Source organism: Daktulosphaira vitifoliae, unplaced genomic scaffold, assembly GCF_025091365.1.
Source record: "Daktulosphaira vitifoliae isolate Bord-2020 unplaced genomic scaffold, ASM2509136v1 Scaffold_1, whole genome shotgun sequence".
Lineage (NCBI taxonomy): Eukaryota > Metazoa > Arthropoda > Insecta > Hemiptera > Phylloxeridae > Daktulosphaira > Daktulosphaira vitifoliae.
The window spans coordinates 2,084,398-2,102,649 of NW_026099572.1; the positions used below are offsets into that span (position 1 = coordinate 2,084,398).

Genomic DNA, 18,252 nt, shown 5'->3' on the forward strand with positions numbered 1-18,252 from the left:
CATATTGATAAAAAAGTCATAAAAGTCGCGGAAAAGATTTTAACTTTCAAAAGTACTTTTTATAATTTTGTTTTACACATTTTTGTTTAATTTTATTTAGTGTACATAAAAATTCTTTATTTAGATTATCATATTATCTATTATTAATTGAAGAAATTGAGAATATGTATGGTTTAAATAAAGAAAAGTAAATGTAATATTTACTTTTGAAAACTAAGCAATTTTAATATTTTTAGGTTGCAATATAATTATTAATACTCTAGTTAATAAATCTACATGATGGCTGATCATCAGTTAAAAATGTAAGCATATTTTATTTAAAGTATAATCTTAAAGTAAACACAAAATAATCAAAATCACCAATTTTCTTTTAACTATATTATTATAGTTACGGCATGGCTAAGTTGATTAGTAAACAGGCTTTCATAGTCATTGGTTTTATATTTAATAATAATTAATTTTTAGAAAAGGTTAATTGAAAAATCTTGATCTTAATCCATCAAATTTAAATAGATTTTAACAGAAAGAGTTGATAAAAATAAGTACAAGGAAATTTAAATAAAATGCTTAAGAAAAAGGGCATTATATTAATTTATTTCCTATTCTATAAACAATTTACATACAAGATAATCTATTAAGAATAAAATCATTTTCTCTGACACTGTTGGAAATTTTTAATTTACATAATTCTTTTATGTAAATTATAACTTAAATATATATAAATTATATCTTAGTGTGATAACAACTATAAAATTACTGTAGATTAGTATGCTGTGGAATTAAAGGTCAATTCAATTCATTTATCGATCATATTGAGGCATTATTCAGTAAAAAAGGCTTATTTGATTATGTATTTTGTGTTGGTGATTTTTTTGGAGATGATAATGTAAACTCTGACCAAGGTTGGAAGAAATTTAAAAATTCGGGAAAAAATGGTAAGTCTTCTTCTTTTACTTCACCTTTATCCAAACTACTTGGAGTCAGCCACCCTTATCCTAAACTCCTACTTGATACGATCTCCCACGTCATCTATGCACACATCAGCTGTCCTCATATCACATTCAATAGCATCCCTTCATCTCATTTGTGGTCTTCCTCTACTTCTTCTTCCTTCAACATTCACTTCTATAACTGTTCTTACAGCTTCGATTCCTCTCTCCTCATAACATGACCAAACTATCTAAGTCTCTCATCTTATCCATGATTAACGCTACACCTATACTTCCTCTTATATGCTCGTTCCTTATCCTATCTTCTCTAGTCACTCCACTTGCTTGTCAACCGCACAACACTCTGATCCATATATCATAGCTGGTCTCACTACAGTTTTATAAAACTTACCTTACAGCCTCATTAGAATTCTTTTATCGAATGTCTCATTTCTTATTCTCTGATCTATTACCTTTTCCCAAATTTTCATACTATGACTCGTAAGCTTTATGCCTTTATAATTTCCACACTCCTGTATATCTCTTTTGCCTTTAAATATCGGCACCACATTACTATTCCTCCTTTATTCTTTTGGTATTTTCATTTCTAATAGGATTTTATTAAAAAGATCCTTCAACCACCTTATCCTACTATTTTATTCTTTTTCATTGATACCATAGCCTCCCATACCTTTTTCTCACTAATTAAATCTACCAGTCCCTCGTTCTACAAGAAATCCTCTAATGACACTTTTGGATATTCCTCATTCAGTAATTTTTCAAAATACTCTTTTTGACCTTTTTTTTCACATCATGATTGCTCATTAGAACCCTCTCATCATCACTTTTTATACACCTTACATTGTGATCCTTGAAAAAATGGTAAGTAAAAATAATAAAGTTATATTTTTTAGTTTCAGTTCCTATTTACATATTGGGTCCAAACAAAAGAGAACATCAACATTTTTTTTGTGATTTAAAAAATCAACAATTAGCACCTAATATATTTTATCTTGGTAATATTTTTTACATATTTTAATGTATAGAAAAATAAATAATAAAACTTTATTTTAATTTCTATGAAAAAGGAATTAAGTATTTTGAAAAAATTTCATTGTTTTTAGGTAAGCATGGTGTTTTTACTACTTCTGATGGTTTAAAAATTGGTTATGTTAGTGGTGTCCAAAGTACCTGTAAAACATCTAATGAAGATTATATGTTTAATTATGATTCTATAGTTCAGTTTAAAGAATCATGTCAGCGGTCTGGACATGTTCCTTTGGATATTTTACTAACAACACCCTGGCCAGCTGATATTCTTAATAAAGAACGTTTAAATGTCAGTTTAATAAAATTTATTGCTTAATTATTTCAATATAATTGTATTATATTATAATATAATATTATGTTGAATAAATTTATGGTTTTTGAAAAAAACTTAACCTTTAGTCATTCATGTGGGATAAATAATTAACTCAGCAATTTCAAAATGTGTTTAAAAAATATTTTGGTTCGTTTATTGTGTTGGGATATTTTATACCCTCTTATTTTATAATAGTAATAGATAAATTTGTATTGGTTTGACATTTTATTAGTTAGTGTGTTAAATATGTGTGACTACTTTTTCGACAAATATTTACCCCTCACAATAGAATAGTATTTTCATTTTTATGAAATATGTTGTTGAGTTATTGAAGATAAATTTACTTTGAGTTATTTAAAACTAAAAATTATAGCTATTTTTACTAAATATTAATCATATATTTTCTACATATTATGTATATTATTTAAAATAAAATATTAATTTTACTAAATTTTTTTTGAATATACTTATATTCAAGTACTTAAATATAATTTTTCTATATAAAAAATATAAAATTTAAAAAATATTGTAAGTTTAACAGGTTTTAATTCATTTAAAATTATTACACCACACAATAAAAATGAATTCTCTGAAACTGAGCAATTAGCTCAGGGTTAATAATGCTATATTTTCAATAATATTAATGTTTAACAAAGTAAAATTTTTACATTATTTTATAGGGTGAAATCAACAAAGAGTCTTTAGATAAATCTAATGAGGCTCCATTGTTGTCATGGGTAGCTGATTGTTTAACTCCGCGATACCATTTTGCTGGAGCACAAGGTTTATTTTATCAAAGAAGTCCATTTAAGTTTGTAAACATTTTATATTTTAAATATATGTATTATTCAAATTTTAATTTTATAGAAACAACAATAGCAATGTTTTAACACGATTTATTGGAATTGCTGATTATCATAAAAACAAACATAGCAAACAGAAATGGCTATATGGATTTGTTATAACACCTGGAAGTACAACTAATAAAATAGATTACACTGTAACTGAATCACCTTATGCTTTAGACACTTCCCAATATACTTTTGGTTCTGCACCAAATATTAAACAATTTTTTTATAATACAGCAATCTCAAATACCAGTTCTGATAATAATAAATCACATAAAAAAAGAAAATATGATGGACCATCAAATAAAGGTAGATTTAGCTTAATATGTATATTTGTTAATATAATGTATCTAAAACTTTTTTAGAGTTAAAAAACATATTCTAACTGCATACATATTAACCAAATTTCTTAAGATAAGTTAAACGTAAAACTACAAAAATTTTTTTTTGTTTTACAAAATATTTTACTAATTTAAGAAGCGACTTATTTTTATCACTAAACATTTCTTAGTTCTCACTCCTCCTGCCTAAGTATAAAAATGTTAATATTTGGTGACACTTTTTTTTTTACCACAAAGCACATTTAAGAAATCTTTTATGTTCGTCTATAACTAAAAATTATAATAACTTAAAAAGTAATAATATACTTTACAATTTGTTTATCGCCTATTAACATTTTATTAAGACATTTTTCTTAATAAATCTAACTTTTAAAAGTTATCCCTGAAATCTAACCTTAGAAATATTTTTTGCTTATAATAAACTTGATATTTACAATGGTTTATACAAATGAACTGAATTTGAGTCTGTACATTTTTATGAAATATTATTTAATGAAAAATAGAGGGTAGTATACTTAATAAATAACACTGTATGTACTCTAATTTACATTTTAGTAATGCTCATTTCTATATTTAATATAGTTTAGTAACTTGATTATTGGTTAAAAATTAAATGTGTTCGACATAGGTGCCGAAACAGTTTGAAACTGTTTTCAGCTTAAAAAATTTGTATCTATATTATATCAACATACCCCATACATTAGACATAAATTTATTGTATTTATTTTTTAGTATTAGATATAAATGCAGAGTCCTGTTGGTTTTGTTTGTCAAGCAAAAATATCACAAAACATATGATCATTTCCATTGGTGAAACAGTATGAAAAATTTTTTTTTAATATATATAATAAAATTTTGTTAAATCAATTACGATACAGCAAAATAAATTCTGTTTCCATTAAAAAACCTTGATTATACATAAGAAAAATTTATAGAAAACTTGAAAATATTATTTATACTTTATTATAAATTATTGTGATTTTTTTTAGCGTATAGAAAACTTAAATAAGCCGAAAAAAATAATTTCCCTTGAGCTTTTTTTTAATTGGAGTTCTACTGTAATACAAAGTAAAACAGATCTAACTGAAAATTGTTTTAATTTTATGTATAAATATCATTTCAGTGATATATATATATATATATATATTAAGCCAGTCATCAAAGGAAAAATGGCTGAAAAATTCCCAACCAAATTTTTTTTTTTTAAAGTTGAATTAAGGTATGTATAATGACATACTAAAAGTCCTCATTGATTGGAATTGAGCTTTTTTTTACCTACTCTATCAGTTGTATCTTAATATACACTACACTTTAAAGTTACTATAAATAAATAAACTCACAAATACACACATATGTATTTATAACATTGTATCTAATGTAAGTACAACATGATAAAAAGTAACCATAAAATGAAAAAAATGGAAAATAAATTTTAGCACTCATATTAAATGTAATGTAACTCGAAAAATACTTGTTTAAATGAAAAAATATAAGATACCTTTTTTGTTTAGAATTGTCTTTTAAACAACTTTTGTATGAAACTTTTTTTTAAGTTAAATATTTTTTGAGAAAATTAAAAAAGCTCATATTTTTTAACTTTTGCGAGGCTGTAAAAAAAAGTTCAATTCCAATCAATGAGGACTTTTAGTATGTCATTATACATACCTTAACTTTAAAAAAAAAAAAATTGGTGGGGAATTTTTTCCGCTATTTGTCAAAATTACTCCTTTGTTGACTGACCTATATATATGTATATGTGGATTGAATATGCATTATAAATATACACAGGCATGAACTGTACCAACCCATTCTATATATTAAAATGCTAAAAAATGACTATTTTAAACATTTAAATCAATTTTAAAATAAAAAATAATTTATTTTTTTGTTTTTAACTTGGTTTAAAAGAAATCTCAATAAAATATTATTTGTATTAAAATTTATAAGAATTTTCAGTTTAATCTGTTCCATGCTGTACATATATATTTTTCACTTTTTTTAAATATCTGTAACTATTATTTTAGGTTTATATAGCAGCAGCAAAAGGACCTTTGGTTGAAGACCATATTTTATTAATACCAATTGAACATTGTAAATCATTGGCTGAAGCTCCTTCAAGTGTTGAAACAGAAATTAATCTGTAATTTTAAATTAAAAGTTTGTTAATTTACAAATTAAAGTTAATTACATAAATACCCGTCTTTATAGATTAAAAAGCTCATTAAATCAGTATTTTAAAAGTAAAAATCAAAGTGTTGTTTACTTTGAACGTAGCATAATGTCTGCTCATTTTCAAATACAAGTTGTACCTATACCAAATAATGTTGTAGAAAACTTGGAAAATGTATTTAAAGTAATTATTTTATTCCAAAATATTATAATTTAATAAAAAAATAATAATGTATTATTAATTTAAAAAATTTTATAGAAAAAATTTAAAGATTACAATTTAAATCTAGTAGAACTACCTCCAGCTGCTTCACTGCAACAAATATCGAAAAATTATAGTGGACAGTATTTTTATGTAGAACTGCCAAATGGAAAACGCTTTTATTATACTGCCAACAAAACAGATCAACGATTTCCAATCCAAATTGCCAGGTAGTATGTCACAACTTGTAATGAAATTTACTTTTTCTTAACTGACATGTATTTCTTAAAAATTAAATTATTATAGAGAAATATTAGCATCACCAAAAGTATTAAATGTATTGAATCGCATTGATTGGAAAAAGTGTGAACTAACTAGAAGTGAAGAAGAAGACGATGTTAAAAGATTTCGTCATCTATTTGAATCTTTTAATCCAATTAAAAATTGATCATTATGTCAAACATTCATAATAATACAATTTTGTTTTATTGTACAATTTATAATTTTAAAAATAAACTTTTTTTGATAAATATTAAAAGGAAATATAATTTATATGTGTATATTATTTTATTTATATAACTAAACTAACTTAATATTGTAAGGCAACAAGTCAAAATGTATAATTTCCTAAAATTACTATATTGAATTAAATTTTTTTAAGATACAAATAGTGCAGAGTTCAATAGTAATAACAGAAATGATGTATTTAAAAAATATCTCTACCAAAAACGATCAGAAAATCGTACTCTGGTACATTCGTTAGGTCACTGACTTTAGGTTCCAGGTGGTGTTTTAACTTATAGCTAGAAGGGAATAGTACTGATGGGTTTCTGCGAATCCCTCTAAGGATAATCTGTTATACTTAGTAAGAACTACAGCGTCTTTTGATTCATAACCCAAAATATACCGTCTGGTGCGCCAATTCATCCCCCTCAAAAAAAAAAAAATGAATATCGTCTAATCGAGCGACGGAACCTGATAGGTACATGGACAAACAAGCATTCACCAAAAGTCATATATTCTTCATGGCCATAGCACAATGGTCAACCACTTTCCTCCATGTGTATTACATTACTGATTACAGATATATTAGTGATTCTTTGACATTTTAACATATTTAGGGAATTTTTAAAGGATAGTTAGTTCATTTAATTAAACACAATTAAATTGTCATATTTTGACATATTTAACGACATATTCAGTCCAATGAGAGAATATTGTTTAGAATTGACATTTTTGAATTGTCACTGTCAATGTGATAATAAAAAACTTTGCCGGTGTGTTATCATTACTCGTTGCATTCGTATAAGAAGTGTAAACAATCATCAATTAAATATTATTCGATCGACAAAATTTATAAAATGAATATTTGTAATCAGTTTATAAATGTGTACAATTGTTGAAATCCTTAAATAAATAAAAAAACATTATTTTACTTAATAATGTTTATGACTTCTTATAATTAGATTGTTAGTCCGTAAAACAAACATAATGACTGAAGCTAATATAATACAAATCCTCAATGATATAGCTGTAATATTTTACCTTATTTGTTAATAATTCATTTTGCGATATTTACTTTTATGTTATTCCAGAAAGTAGACGAATTAACTGAAGCTTTCAATGGCTATGTCCACAAAGATTCTCTTCAAAATAATGAACAAATAGATAAATTATTTATAAACCTAACTTCAGTTATTACAAGATTGCCTGAAGAACAACAAGGAACAGCAATAAAATTAATTCTTAAAACAGCTTCTACTTTAACTGTCGGTGTCCGTCAAAAAAATTTTCTAAGGATGCTTCAAAAAATGGTTGTGTATCATGGTATTTCTTCAAAGTAATTTTTTTTTATTATATCTTTTATAATTAATTACAGTTCTTTTGTGAATAAACGATGCAATTTTTTTTTATGCTTTGCTTTTTAGACTGATGTGTGAGTGTATAATTAATTCTGAATACCTTGTTCATACAAATTCTGGTTTTTGGATTGAATGTTTCCATATCATTAAATCTATATTAGCTACTGTAGATTATAAAGGAGTTAGAGAAATTATGAAAGTAATTAGTTAGATTTAAAAAAATAGTCAAACTTAGTAAATTTATTTTTATTTCTATTCATTCTATATTGAATTTTCATCAATCCTAGAGTTGTCTTGAAAAAGTAAATGCGATGCCAAAAGTACTACCTGCCTCACTTTTACCACAATTTCTTGTGCTTGAAGATGTAATACGGTACATGTTTGATCGAGAAGCTTGTCTCCTTCCTGGTTATTTTGTTATAAATGAAATACTTAAATTATACAGTGATAAAAAAGGATGGCCACATTGGGTAAAATTTCAATTACTTTTTTAAGTTAAAGGATTGGATTTTATTGACATTTTTTTTTCTATAGAAGTTAGGCTGTTTGGTATCTAACTTTATAGAAAGTTTTAGAGGTGCAGCACAAATGACTTCAATAATAGGGCAATCATCAATGTTACCAGTAGTAGAGCATTCTGGCTATAATGATGAAATGATCATGCCTTGGAAATTAGATTCAGATACTCTTAAGTTAACATTAAAAGGAAACATTCCATACCCAAAACAACTTACTCAACCACAAACAAAATTATTTAGATATGTGTTGGAGCAGCCTTATTCTAGGGATACAGTTTGTTCTATGTTAGGATTGCAAAAAGGGGTTGGATATATTTTATTGTATTTTTTATTTTCTTAGTCAATAAATATTTATATAATGTCTAGACTAAACAACGTTGTAAAGTACTTGAAGAGCAGTTAGTTGAATTAATTATTAGATCAATGGAAAGAAGTGAAAAAGAAGTTACTGAAGGAGCCGACCCTGATGAAAATCATTGGCTTTGGCTTCACATATCTAGTCAACTGATTTATTTTATACTATTTCAATTTGCCGTATTTCCTAATATTGTAAATGCACTTCATGAAAAGGTATATTTGTGTTTTACTTTAAATTACTGACATCTAATTGTGTTGTTTAATTATTTTTGTAACAAAAATTTGTTTTTATTGATTAGCTAAATTTTATTTTAAAATATTTTTGCATAGCTATATGAAATCTGTATTTAGCACAACCAGTAGATATTTTCAATAAATTTTTTGGAGGTTTTGATAATTTTGATTAGACAAGGTAGTTTTCTTATTTTATCCCTTCCCTTGAAATAAATATTGATTTTTGAACATTTTGTAGCTTTTAGAAAAAAAAAGTTATCAAAATTATTTGAAATTATAATACCCTTAAAAAAATTTCTAGCGTTGTTTTAATGCATATTTCTAGTTTATCACTGGTGTGGTACTTGATACATTTTTTAAAATAAACTTTTGGCTTTAGAAGGCTTTTAGTCCAGGCATCCTCCTTCAAAAATATTCATCTGAACACAAATATCGGTTTTAAAAAATTAATAAACCTTTAAATTATGTTATACGTTATTAATATATAGATTGACTAAATTAAAATAATAACATGTCGTCCATGCTAGATATTTTTTATGGCAACATGGAAAGGTGTTTTTTTATTTACAAATATTCAGTTAATGTATGTTCCAGTTACTCAAAAAAGATTTACATAGATCAAGGGATAGATTGATGTGGGTACTTTTACAATATATATCTGGTAGTATTCAGCGGAGCTCTGTAAGTATCCTTAACTTCAGTTATAAATTTTGAAGATTTTAATGTTGGTTCTATTTCAGCTTGAAAATATATTGCCAGTTTTAAAATTATATGATTTATTGTATCCTGAAAAAGACCCTTTACCAGTCCCAGATACAAATAGTCCGTTATGTACTCATCAGATGGCCATTACTTGTATATGGATACATTTGCTCCGTAAAGCTCATATGGATAACATAAAATTTCATAGACCTATTCCACCGGCATTAAAGGCCCATCATGAGTATTTATTAATAATATAAAAATATATATATATAACTAATACTTCCTTTTTTTAGTTATTTACAACAACTTGTACAACCATCTAATGGTGCTCTGTGCATGGGTACTGATTATCGTATAGTTCTTCTCTGTAACGCATTTTCTACAAATAATGAATATTTATCTCGACCTATGGCTGCTCTTGTAGAAGCTGTACTTGGTAATACTAGCAATCGTAGTTTATCTGGTGTTGCATCAAACTCACAACAATCTTCTCAATCGTCTGTTGTTCCCTCTACTGTGGGTGGTACATCACCTGTAGCTGCTGTACCTGGTTCTGGTGGAACTACTAGTCCAATAAGTGGAAACACTGGATCTTCTGGTAGTATGGGTCCTACTACACCTCTTAGTATGGCTGTTTTAGATTCTTTGACAATACATGCAAAAATGAGTTTGATTCATAGCATTGTAACTCATGTCATTAAGTTAGCGCAATCTAAATCAAACATGGCTTTAGCTCCAGCATTAGTAGAAACATATAGCAGACTTTTGGTTTATACAGAAATAGAATCTTTAGGAATCAAAGGATTTATAAGTTAGATATTGATTTGTTTAAAATCATATTATTTTAACTAAGTTATTTTTATTAAAAATCTAATAAAATCCGTTTTAGGTCAAGTTTTACCTACAGTTTTTAAATCTCATGCCTGGGGAATTCTTTATACATTATTGGAAATGTTTAGTTATAGAATGCACCATATACAACCACACTATAGGGTTCAACTTCTTTCTCATTTGCATAGTTTAGCAGCTGTTCCTCAAACAAATCAAACTCAATTACACCTATGGTAAATTATATAAAATTATCATAGTTGTATCAAATAAAGAGTTTTCAAATATTTTTAGTGTTGAAAGTACTGCATTGCGCTTAATTACTAGCCTTGGAAGTAATGAAGTTCAACCACCCCTTTCAAGATTCCTTAGTGAACCTAAAACTTTAGTATCAGCTGAATCTGAAGAGCTGAATCGAGCTCTGGTTTTAACATTAGCAAGATCTATGCACATAACAGGATCATCAGCTGGGCAAGAAGGATCTTGGTGTAAAGAATTGCTTACTACAATTATGGCTAATACACCTCACAATTGGGCTCAGCATACTTTACAATGTTTTCCATCTGCACTTGCAGATTTTTTCGTTCACAATCCAGTTAATAAAGAAAATAAACAGCAGCTTAAGGCAAGTTCAATCTAAGTTATTTCTATTAATTAAAAATTGTATATATTGTTTGTTTTTAGAAAGCTGTTGAAGAAGAGTACCGAAATTGGGCTTCAATGACCAATGAAAATGATATAATTGCTCATTTTTCAGTTCCTACAGCTCATCCGTTGTTTTTGTGTTTGTTATGGAAAATGATCTTGGAAACTGATAGAATCAACCCTATTGCTTATAAGTTAGTAAAATGAATAGTAAATTTAAATTGTGTAGTACTTTATGCAAAAATTAACCTTATTATTATACTGATTTTTTTCCTTGGCACATTTGGGCTAACAAGTTATCTTACATATTATAACATAATATTTATCATCATACTTCCAATCATTATGATACAGTGTTGCTCTCAGACACACATGACGTTATCAACCTAAATAGAACTGCTGCAAGATCTAAGTCATAAGTGTGCGGTGGCTTAGTAGTAAGGTTCGTCTCTAAGATACCCTGACTAGCGGGTTCTAATTCTGTTCCATGCTCCTTTTTTCACACAATTTTTCGTATACTTTTGATTACCAGGCGTCAATTATCTACATGGGGCTCGAATCCACAACCACAAGATAAAGAATCTCGTATTCTACTGACTGAGCTAGCCGGGCTCTAATGAATTTTCATTGTATTAAACTATTTATAGTTTTATCAAAAGGTTGTTTCTTCATTCATTAAAAAAAAAATATTAACTAATAGTTATTAGTACTTAAAAAAATTAGTTTAATTATTAAAATCTCTAACAATTAATCCATATTTGTGTCTTATATATGTTGAATGAGTTTTAATTTGTTGATCAATGAAACAAAAAATAAAAATAAATGAGTACTTATAATATGATTACTAATTTATAGCTAATACAATAATGTATTATAGAATACATTATTTTTTAACATATTTTACTGGACCTAACACACAGATAAACTATGCTAATATATAGTAAAGACAAAAGTACTACAATGTAGGTTATATGTAGAAAAGTGATAATAGAGAAAAAAGGAGTTGAGTAATTCATTGAATTACTTAAGATTAGTGCACTTATAAACAATTATTAATTATACAATTTATCTTTTAAATATCTCATTAAAATATGTTTATCTATCCTAAAAGATACACAATATATAAATATAACCATTTATATTCAAACTGGTTATTTTTATTGTTTTTATCAATTAGTTTCTTCTATTTTATATTATTTATTTGTATATTGATTATTGTAAATATAAGATATTTTGTATAATATAAATAGTGCCTTTTAATAACCCACATGGTAGGTAGCACATTTTTTAAATAAAAGTTGTTTCTCTTCAATAATTTAACTTATTTGTTTATAGGATTTTAGAAAGAATTGGTGCTAGAGCTCTATCAGCGCATCTCCGTAAATTTTGTGACTATTTAGTATTTAAATTTGCTGTCTCAGAGGAAGGACAACATGTCAATAAATGTGTTGATGCTATTAATAGCATGATATGGAAATATAATATAGTGACAATTGATCGACTTGTACTTTGTTTGGTAAGAAAAATTTCAAAAATCTCTTTAAATAATAAAAAAATTTTCAATTTTGTAAGTTATAAATCTTTATTTTCAATAAATTTTGGTTAAAAATAAGTATCTTTTATGAAAAAAAATTAATTTTAAAGTTTTTATAGCAAAGTAATTAAATAAAAATAATCTGAATTACTTAAAAGATTTAAAGGTACTTTAGTAATTATGTATTAATAAGAATAAAAATAGTTTTTAAAAATCTGTCCAAATTTTTTAATTATAAGTTAGTTATGTTTTTAAGCTTATGATTTCATCATTTTTATTTCTACATATATGATATTATTGATTAGGAGTAAATCTGTTTACCAAAAAAAATTCTTAAAAAACTCCTCTTGTCTTCAAGTATTAAAAATTAAGACAGACAAATTTTTATTTAATTTTAAAACTATTGATAACTTAAATTATGTATTTTTTTTAAATATATTTAAGGCACTTCGTACACAAGAAGGAAGTGAAGCTCAAGTTTGTTTTTTTATTATTCAATTGTTGTTATTTAAAGGTGCCGAGTTTAGAGCTCGTGTACAAGAATTTGTTAAAGAAAATTCTCCAGAGCACTGGAAACAATCAAATTGGTAACTAATGTAATTTATAATTTTATTTATTTATAAACTTTTTCTTTTTATATTTTTTATATAGGCACGAAAAACATTTAGCTTTTCATAGAAAATATCCAGAGAAATTTGCTCCAGAAGGTATTTTAGAACCTGCATCCTATCAACCATTGCCTGTATATTTTGGCAATGTATGCCTCAGATTTTTACCGGTAAAATTATAAAGAAAATTTTTTTTTTTTGTTAAGTATTTTGTAAAAAAACTTAATTATTTTTTAACTTTAGGTATTTGATATTGTTATTCATAGATATCTTGAACTTCCTCCAGTTACAAAATCTTTAGAAACACTTCTGGACCATTTAGGTTGTTTATATAAATTTCATGGTAAATAATAATTACTCAATATTATCATACATAAATTTTCATTTTATACAAAAATAAAGAATCATTGAATTTTTAATATAGATCGTCCAGTTACATATTTATATAATACATTGCATTACTATGAATCCAAATTACGTGATCGACCATCCTTAAAAAGAAGATTGGTGTGCGCTGTACTTGGTTCTATGTGTGAAACTCGTTGTTGTTGGACATTATCTGAATCTTATCAGAGATATATGCAACCTTCATCAACATCCACAAATAATGCTACAACAGGCTCTAATATAGATATTTCAGTTACTCCTCCAAATCCTATTTGGTCCCCTGATCTGGAGTATTATGTTATATTAATTAAAAGAATTACTGATAGTATCCTTTCTTAAACATTGGAATATTTTATCACTATACAATATGATAATGATAATAAGATAATTCTTATGAAGTATTATCTAAAAGAAATACAGTATTGAATTTTTTCAATGATGAGTGAAAGAAGTAAAATAATATTTTTTTTTAGAATAGTAAAAAAAAATAACTTTTTATAATTTCTTATGAAAAAAAAACTATTGAGAAAATATTGTGTTAATAAAAAATAAAACAAAACCAAGTTTAGAATATATAGGTATTTATAATAAAATAAAACTATATATTTCTAAAAGGTTTAAGAGCAAATGATGGCTTTTATAAAACTTTCATAATTTTTATACATATATATTTTTATATATTTTCATAAGTTTTGTAAATTTAAAAAAATTAAAACTGTAAAACAAGTTCTTTAGTTTTTTTAATCTAGTTCTCTACTCAGCAAAAAAAAAAAAATTTAATTAATGAATTTAAAAAACACATTTTCCTAAAGTATTATTTTATAGCTATAAATGGTAATGTAAAATTCCCCAATATAGACTGGAGGTTCAACGAATTTCCTAACCCAGCTGTATATGCTCTTTATATGACTTCTGTGGAACTTATGGCTTTGCCATTAACTCCTTTTTCTGTAGCTAATTCTCTAATTGATGTTGTGATGAAAAGGTAATATTAATTTGTTTTATAATGTAATTAATAATATCATTGTTTATTTTAATTAATTCTAGGTATACAGAAATTCCTTCCAAAGAAATTCATCATTGGATTAACAGTTTTGGATTAATTATGTCAGCTTTGCCAGAACCATTTTGGTTAACCCTGCAAGACCGTATTCTAGACATGTTGCAAAGTCCTTGCTTAGGTTCATGGAAATACATTCATACACCTTTCCAGTTATTCAATTTTGATCTTACTCATGGTTGTATGTTAGATAATCGATTCTCATATATGTTAGCATTAGCTCATGCAACTTGGCATCATGCAGGTGTTGGACATATAACTTCTTTTCAACAGTGAGTTTTTATTTAAAAAAAATAGACTGAAGATTTACTTAATATTTCTTTTGAAATTATTTTATAACTCCTAATAAATAAAATATTTTTAAATTTGATTAATATAATTTAATCAAACAAAGTATAATAGACTTCTAATTAGTATACAAATAGTTTCTGAACAAAAATATTGATAACAGTGTGCTTCTATGTCAACATTTGCATTTTACTTTACATCATACATTATATTTACACAACCTCTTTTTTATTACTATTATTAATGACAATTCATAATGACAAATATTATCAGCTATTGCAACTATTGCAATAACATTATTGATAGTGTTAAGATAGAGTCAATACTATCATGTAAAAATTTCATGTTTACCTTCCATTGGAATTTTTTCTATCTTATAATAACAGAAATATAGTGTTTACAATTAGAAACAAGGAAATTAAAATTTGTATGCAAAGACATTGAATGTGAGCTTTTTGAGCTTCTCTCTTTTAAATCACTCAAAATGAATTTAAAAAATGATATGCTAATTATAAATAAAGATCTTAATAACATTAAACAAAATTAAACCATAAACATTATCATAAATATTTCAATAAAAGACATATAATCGTTGAAATTCAACAAAGACACAAGAGCCAAGAACTTCATTGCGTATAATGTACTAAAATCTTATAGTACAGATATTAAAGATAGAATTACTCATGATATTAAATAAATTATGGTTAAAATTAAAGAGTACTTTAACTTACATTTTGATTCCTTAAAACGCATAAGAATTGGTAAACAAACACATGAAAAATTAGGTTTCTCAAAGTATTTCATCGCATTGAATAAGATGTCATTAATATAGTTAAAATTACAAAAAACATGAGTAATCGAAATGAAATATATTTTTTAAATGATATGACGAAAAATCAGCAACAGCAACTTTCAATTCTTCGAAATGAAATTAAAACTAGATATAATGCTGGAAAATTAGATATAATAACAAAGTATGTTAATAAAATACCTAAGATTAATAAAAAATTAAAAATGATTATCATCATCAGTATATAACTATATCTTCATTATATTATCGAAACGTAAGAGGTCTCTTGAATCATATATACATATATAAGAGGTCATATATTCTGATTTGAGCAAAGCTTATGATCAAGTAAAACATAAGAAACCAATTCTGAAATTGGTAACTGTAAGTCTTGTTATTATATCCAAATATAATATTAATATATAATATATAATCAGATATTATTATTAAATGGCTTAATTTATACCTCTGTAATAGAGTACAATTTGTATAAATCTACAACACGTTATCCAAACCAATTTAAGTGACATAGAGATGCCCTCTAGGTGGTGGACTCATGACAGCAGATTTATTTGTTATATACATTAACGACTATGTACTAAATGATTGTGCCATTGTGTTGTACTGTATCTAGATGATATAAACCTTATAAAAATCAGGAGACTGTTTTAGTTTACAAGATAACATTAACCAATTTCGAATTGGAAGATATGAAGATAAAGGCAGTAAAATCATTTTTAGCAGAAAAAAACACTATATACAATTCAATTATCAACTTTATAATATCAATAGTAAAACGATTAAAGACACAAATACAATCAAAATCCTTGTTGTCATATTAGACAGCAGATTATATTTCAAAAAACATAGATTACATAATTAGGATATCAAATTTTTAAAAAGACTTCAATGCGTGTCAACAAATATTTTGTATACCGCATTAATTTGTTCCCATCTTGAATATCCCAACGTAATTCAGAATCCAGTATTTAACACAGACATTAATAAATTAGAAACAGTCCAAAATCAATTTTTAAATACTTAAGCTTTAAATTTAACTCTTTTAATGGGAAAACTAATACCAATTATTTTATATCCTTAAATAAATAGCATAAATAATATAAATAGCATAATAGATACATCAAATATACATAAAGACTTTTATTTCTATGTAGCGACCAAAAATACAAGTCTCCAACAAATTTTATACATTCCTTTATCGAAAACAAATAAAATATAACATTAAATAGTCAAACGAATCTCTTCTACCGTCAATCAAATATCAAATAGCATGGATATATTCAATTTACCTCTACCAAAATTTAAAAATAAAATATTATTATTAAATATTAACATAAATACCTAAAATAACAGTGAATTTTACATAATTAATACCTTTATCTTTTATTATTATCATTATTATTACTTACTAGATTTTATTAAAATGTTTGCATACTATTCAATCTAGGTTTGTCAAAGAAAAATTAGTTCCAACAGTCTACAGTGAAGAACAGTTTATATTTTTATGTCATTTATTTGCTCCATTTTTATCACGTTACAATTTAGAAAAACCATATCCCTCTATTTTGGATATTATAGTACAGTTATTTAACGCTCTGGAAAGAGTTGACAAGCATGTTCAAAAGCTTAATTACATGGATTCAATCTGCGATTTATTGTAAGTTATTTGTGAAAATGAATTTTTTTGAAACAATTATTCATTTATCATTAATTAAAAATGACTTATTCTTTTACAATATTTTTTAAAATACAGATATTGTGTGGTTTCTGCAATATTTTATCAGAGTATTAGAAAAATGTATATCCCAATATAGATTATTTTCAATAACATATCACATGTCTTGAAAAATGTTATCCACATGCACAATACTTTATATAATACTATAAAATATTGACTTTTTCAATATTGTGATAAATTATGCTGATTTTTAATAAAAAGTTATTAAAATTATTTATTTTGTTATTAATATATTTTAGGTACCATATTAAATATCAATATGTTGGTGATCTAATGAAAACTGAGGTTGAGGGTATTGTACGTCGACTACGACTAGCACTACAAAAGAGACTTCGTTTTATAACACATTTGAGCTTAGCAGAAGTAGAAGCTTTAAATAAGGCAAATGAAACAGATTCTATTATTCTTACTAACGGATCAAATGGTATTATACCTCAAAACCAAGTTACAAATGTAATTTGTGCTCCCTAATTAATTCTGATATATATAATATATTTATTTTAAATTAATACATATTAATGTACTTATAAATATTATTTTATATCAAGAATTAAGTATATATCTATTTTAAACTCAATAAATAAATCAATTTATAAAAACCAAAATGTAGTGTTTTTGTATAAGACAATATTAAAACTTAATTAATAAATAAAATTGAATGGAACCAATTAATATTTTGTAATTAGAGTGAGCCTAGTTAATTTATATAGTAAATATATTTTATACATAAATTATTTAAATGATTTTCCTGTACCTATTATTAGCTTCGATGCGAAGCTGAGAAGGTATTGGTTTTACTATGATGTGTTTTTTTTTTTTTTTTTT

The 18,252-nt window shown here is 25.5% G+C and overlaps 2 protein-coding genes across 3 annotated transcripts; both read left to right on the plus strand.

The window, feature by feature from the left end:
* Positions 1 to 23: 23 nt before the first annotated feature.
* LOC126893763 (CWF19-like protein 1) lies at positions 24 to 6,404 on the plus strand. Of its 2 annotated transcripts, none has more exons than XM_050664243.1 (12): positions 24 to 166; positions 237 to 302; positions 763 to 935; positions 1,844 to 1,945; positions 2,054 to 2,268; positions 2,973 to 3,103; positions 3,160 to 3,449; positions 4,214 to 4,299; positions 5,506 to 5,621; positions 5,690 to 5,834; positions 5,910 to 6,082; positions 6,159 to 6,404. In XM_050664243.1, exons 2-12 carry the CDS (start codon positions 277 to 279, stop codon positions 6,298 to 6,300), a joined length of 1,599 nt encoding a protein of 532 aa, XP_050520200.1. In that variant the 5' UTR covers positions 24 to 166; positions 237 to 276; the 3' UTR covers positions 6,301 to 6,404. The 2 variants fall into 2 exon arrangements, with proteins under 2 accessions (XP_050520200.1, XP_050520201.1); XM_050664244.1 differs by having other exon boundaries at positions 5,910 to 6,085; positions 6,159 to 6,307.
* A 724-nt stretch (positions 6,405 to 7,128) lies between these two features.
* On the plus strand, positions 7,129 to 18,031 carry LOC126893752 (mediator of RNA polymerase II transcription subunit 23). Its single transcript, XM_050664225.1, has 21 exons — positions 7,129 to 7,385; positions 7,448 to 7,692; positions 7,781 to 7,913; positions 8,002 to 8,184; positions 8,249 to 8,536; positions 8,599 to 8,802; positions 9,418 to 9,504; positions 9,564 to 9,766; positions 9,822 to 10,339; positions 10,418 to 10,592; positions 10,651 to 10,985; positions 11,045 to 11,195; positions 12,337 to 12,517; positions 12,980 to 13,122; positions 13,187 to 13,313; positions 13,387 to 13,486; positions 13,568 to 13,855; positions 14,356 to 14,515; positions 14,578 to 14,862; positions 17,137 to 17,346; positions 17,667 to 18,031. Exons 1-21 carry the CDS (start codon positions 7,344 to 7,346, stop codon positions 17,896 to 17,898), a joined length of 4,290 nt encoding a protein of 1,429 aa, XP_050520182.1. The 5' UTR covers positions 7,129 to 7,343; the 3' UTR covers positions 17,899 to 18,031.
* Positions 18,032 to 18,252: the final 221 nt, after the last annotated feature.

Coding starts and splice junctions, on each gene's coding strand:
- LOC126893763 (XM_050664243.1), top strand. CDS start 277: ATGATGGCTGATCATCAGTTAAAAAT. Junction 936..1,843: donor TAAAAATTCGGGAAAAAATG/GTAAGTCTTCTT, acceptor TATATTTTTTAG/TTTCAGTTCCTATTTACATA. Junction 2,269..2,972: donor TTAATAAAGAACGTTTAAAT/GTCAGTTTAATA, acceptor ATTATTTTATAG/GGTGAAATCAACAAAGAGTC.
- LOC126893752 (XM_050664225.1), top strand. CDS start 7,344: ATGACTGAAGCTAATATAATACAAATCCTCAATGATATAGCT. Junction 7,693..7,780: donor TATCATGGTATTTCTTCAAA/GTAATTTTTTTT, acceptor TTTGCTTTTTAG/ACTGATGTGTGAGTGTATAA. Junction 14,863..17,136: donor CATATAACTTCTTTTCAACA/GTGAGTTTTTAT, acceptor TATTCAATCTAG/GTTTGTCAAAGAAAAATTAG.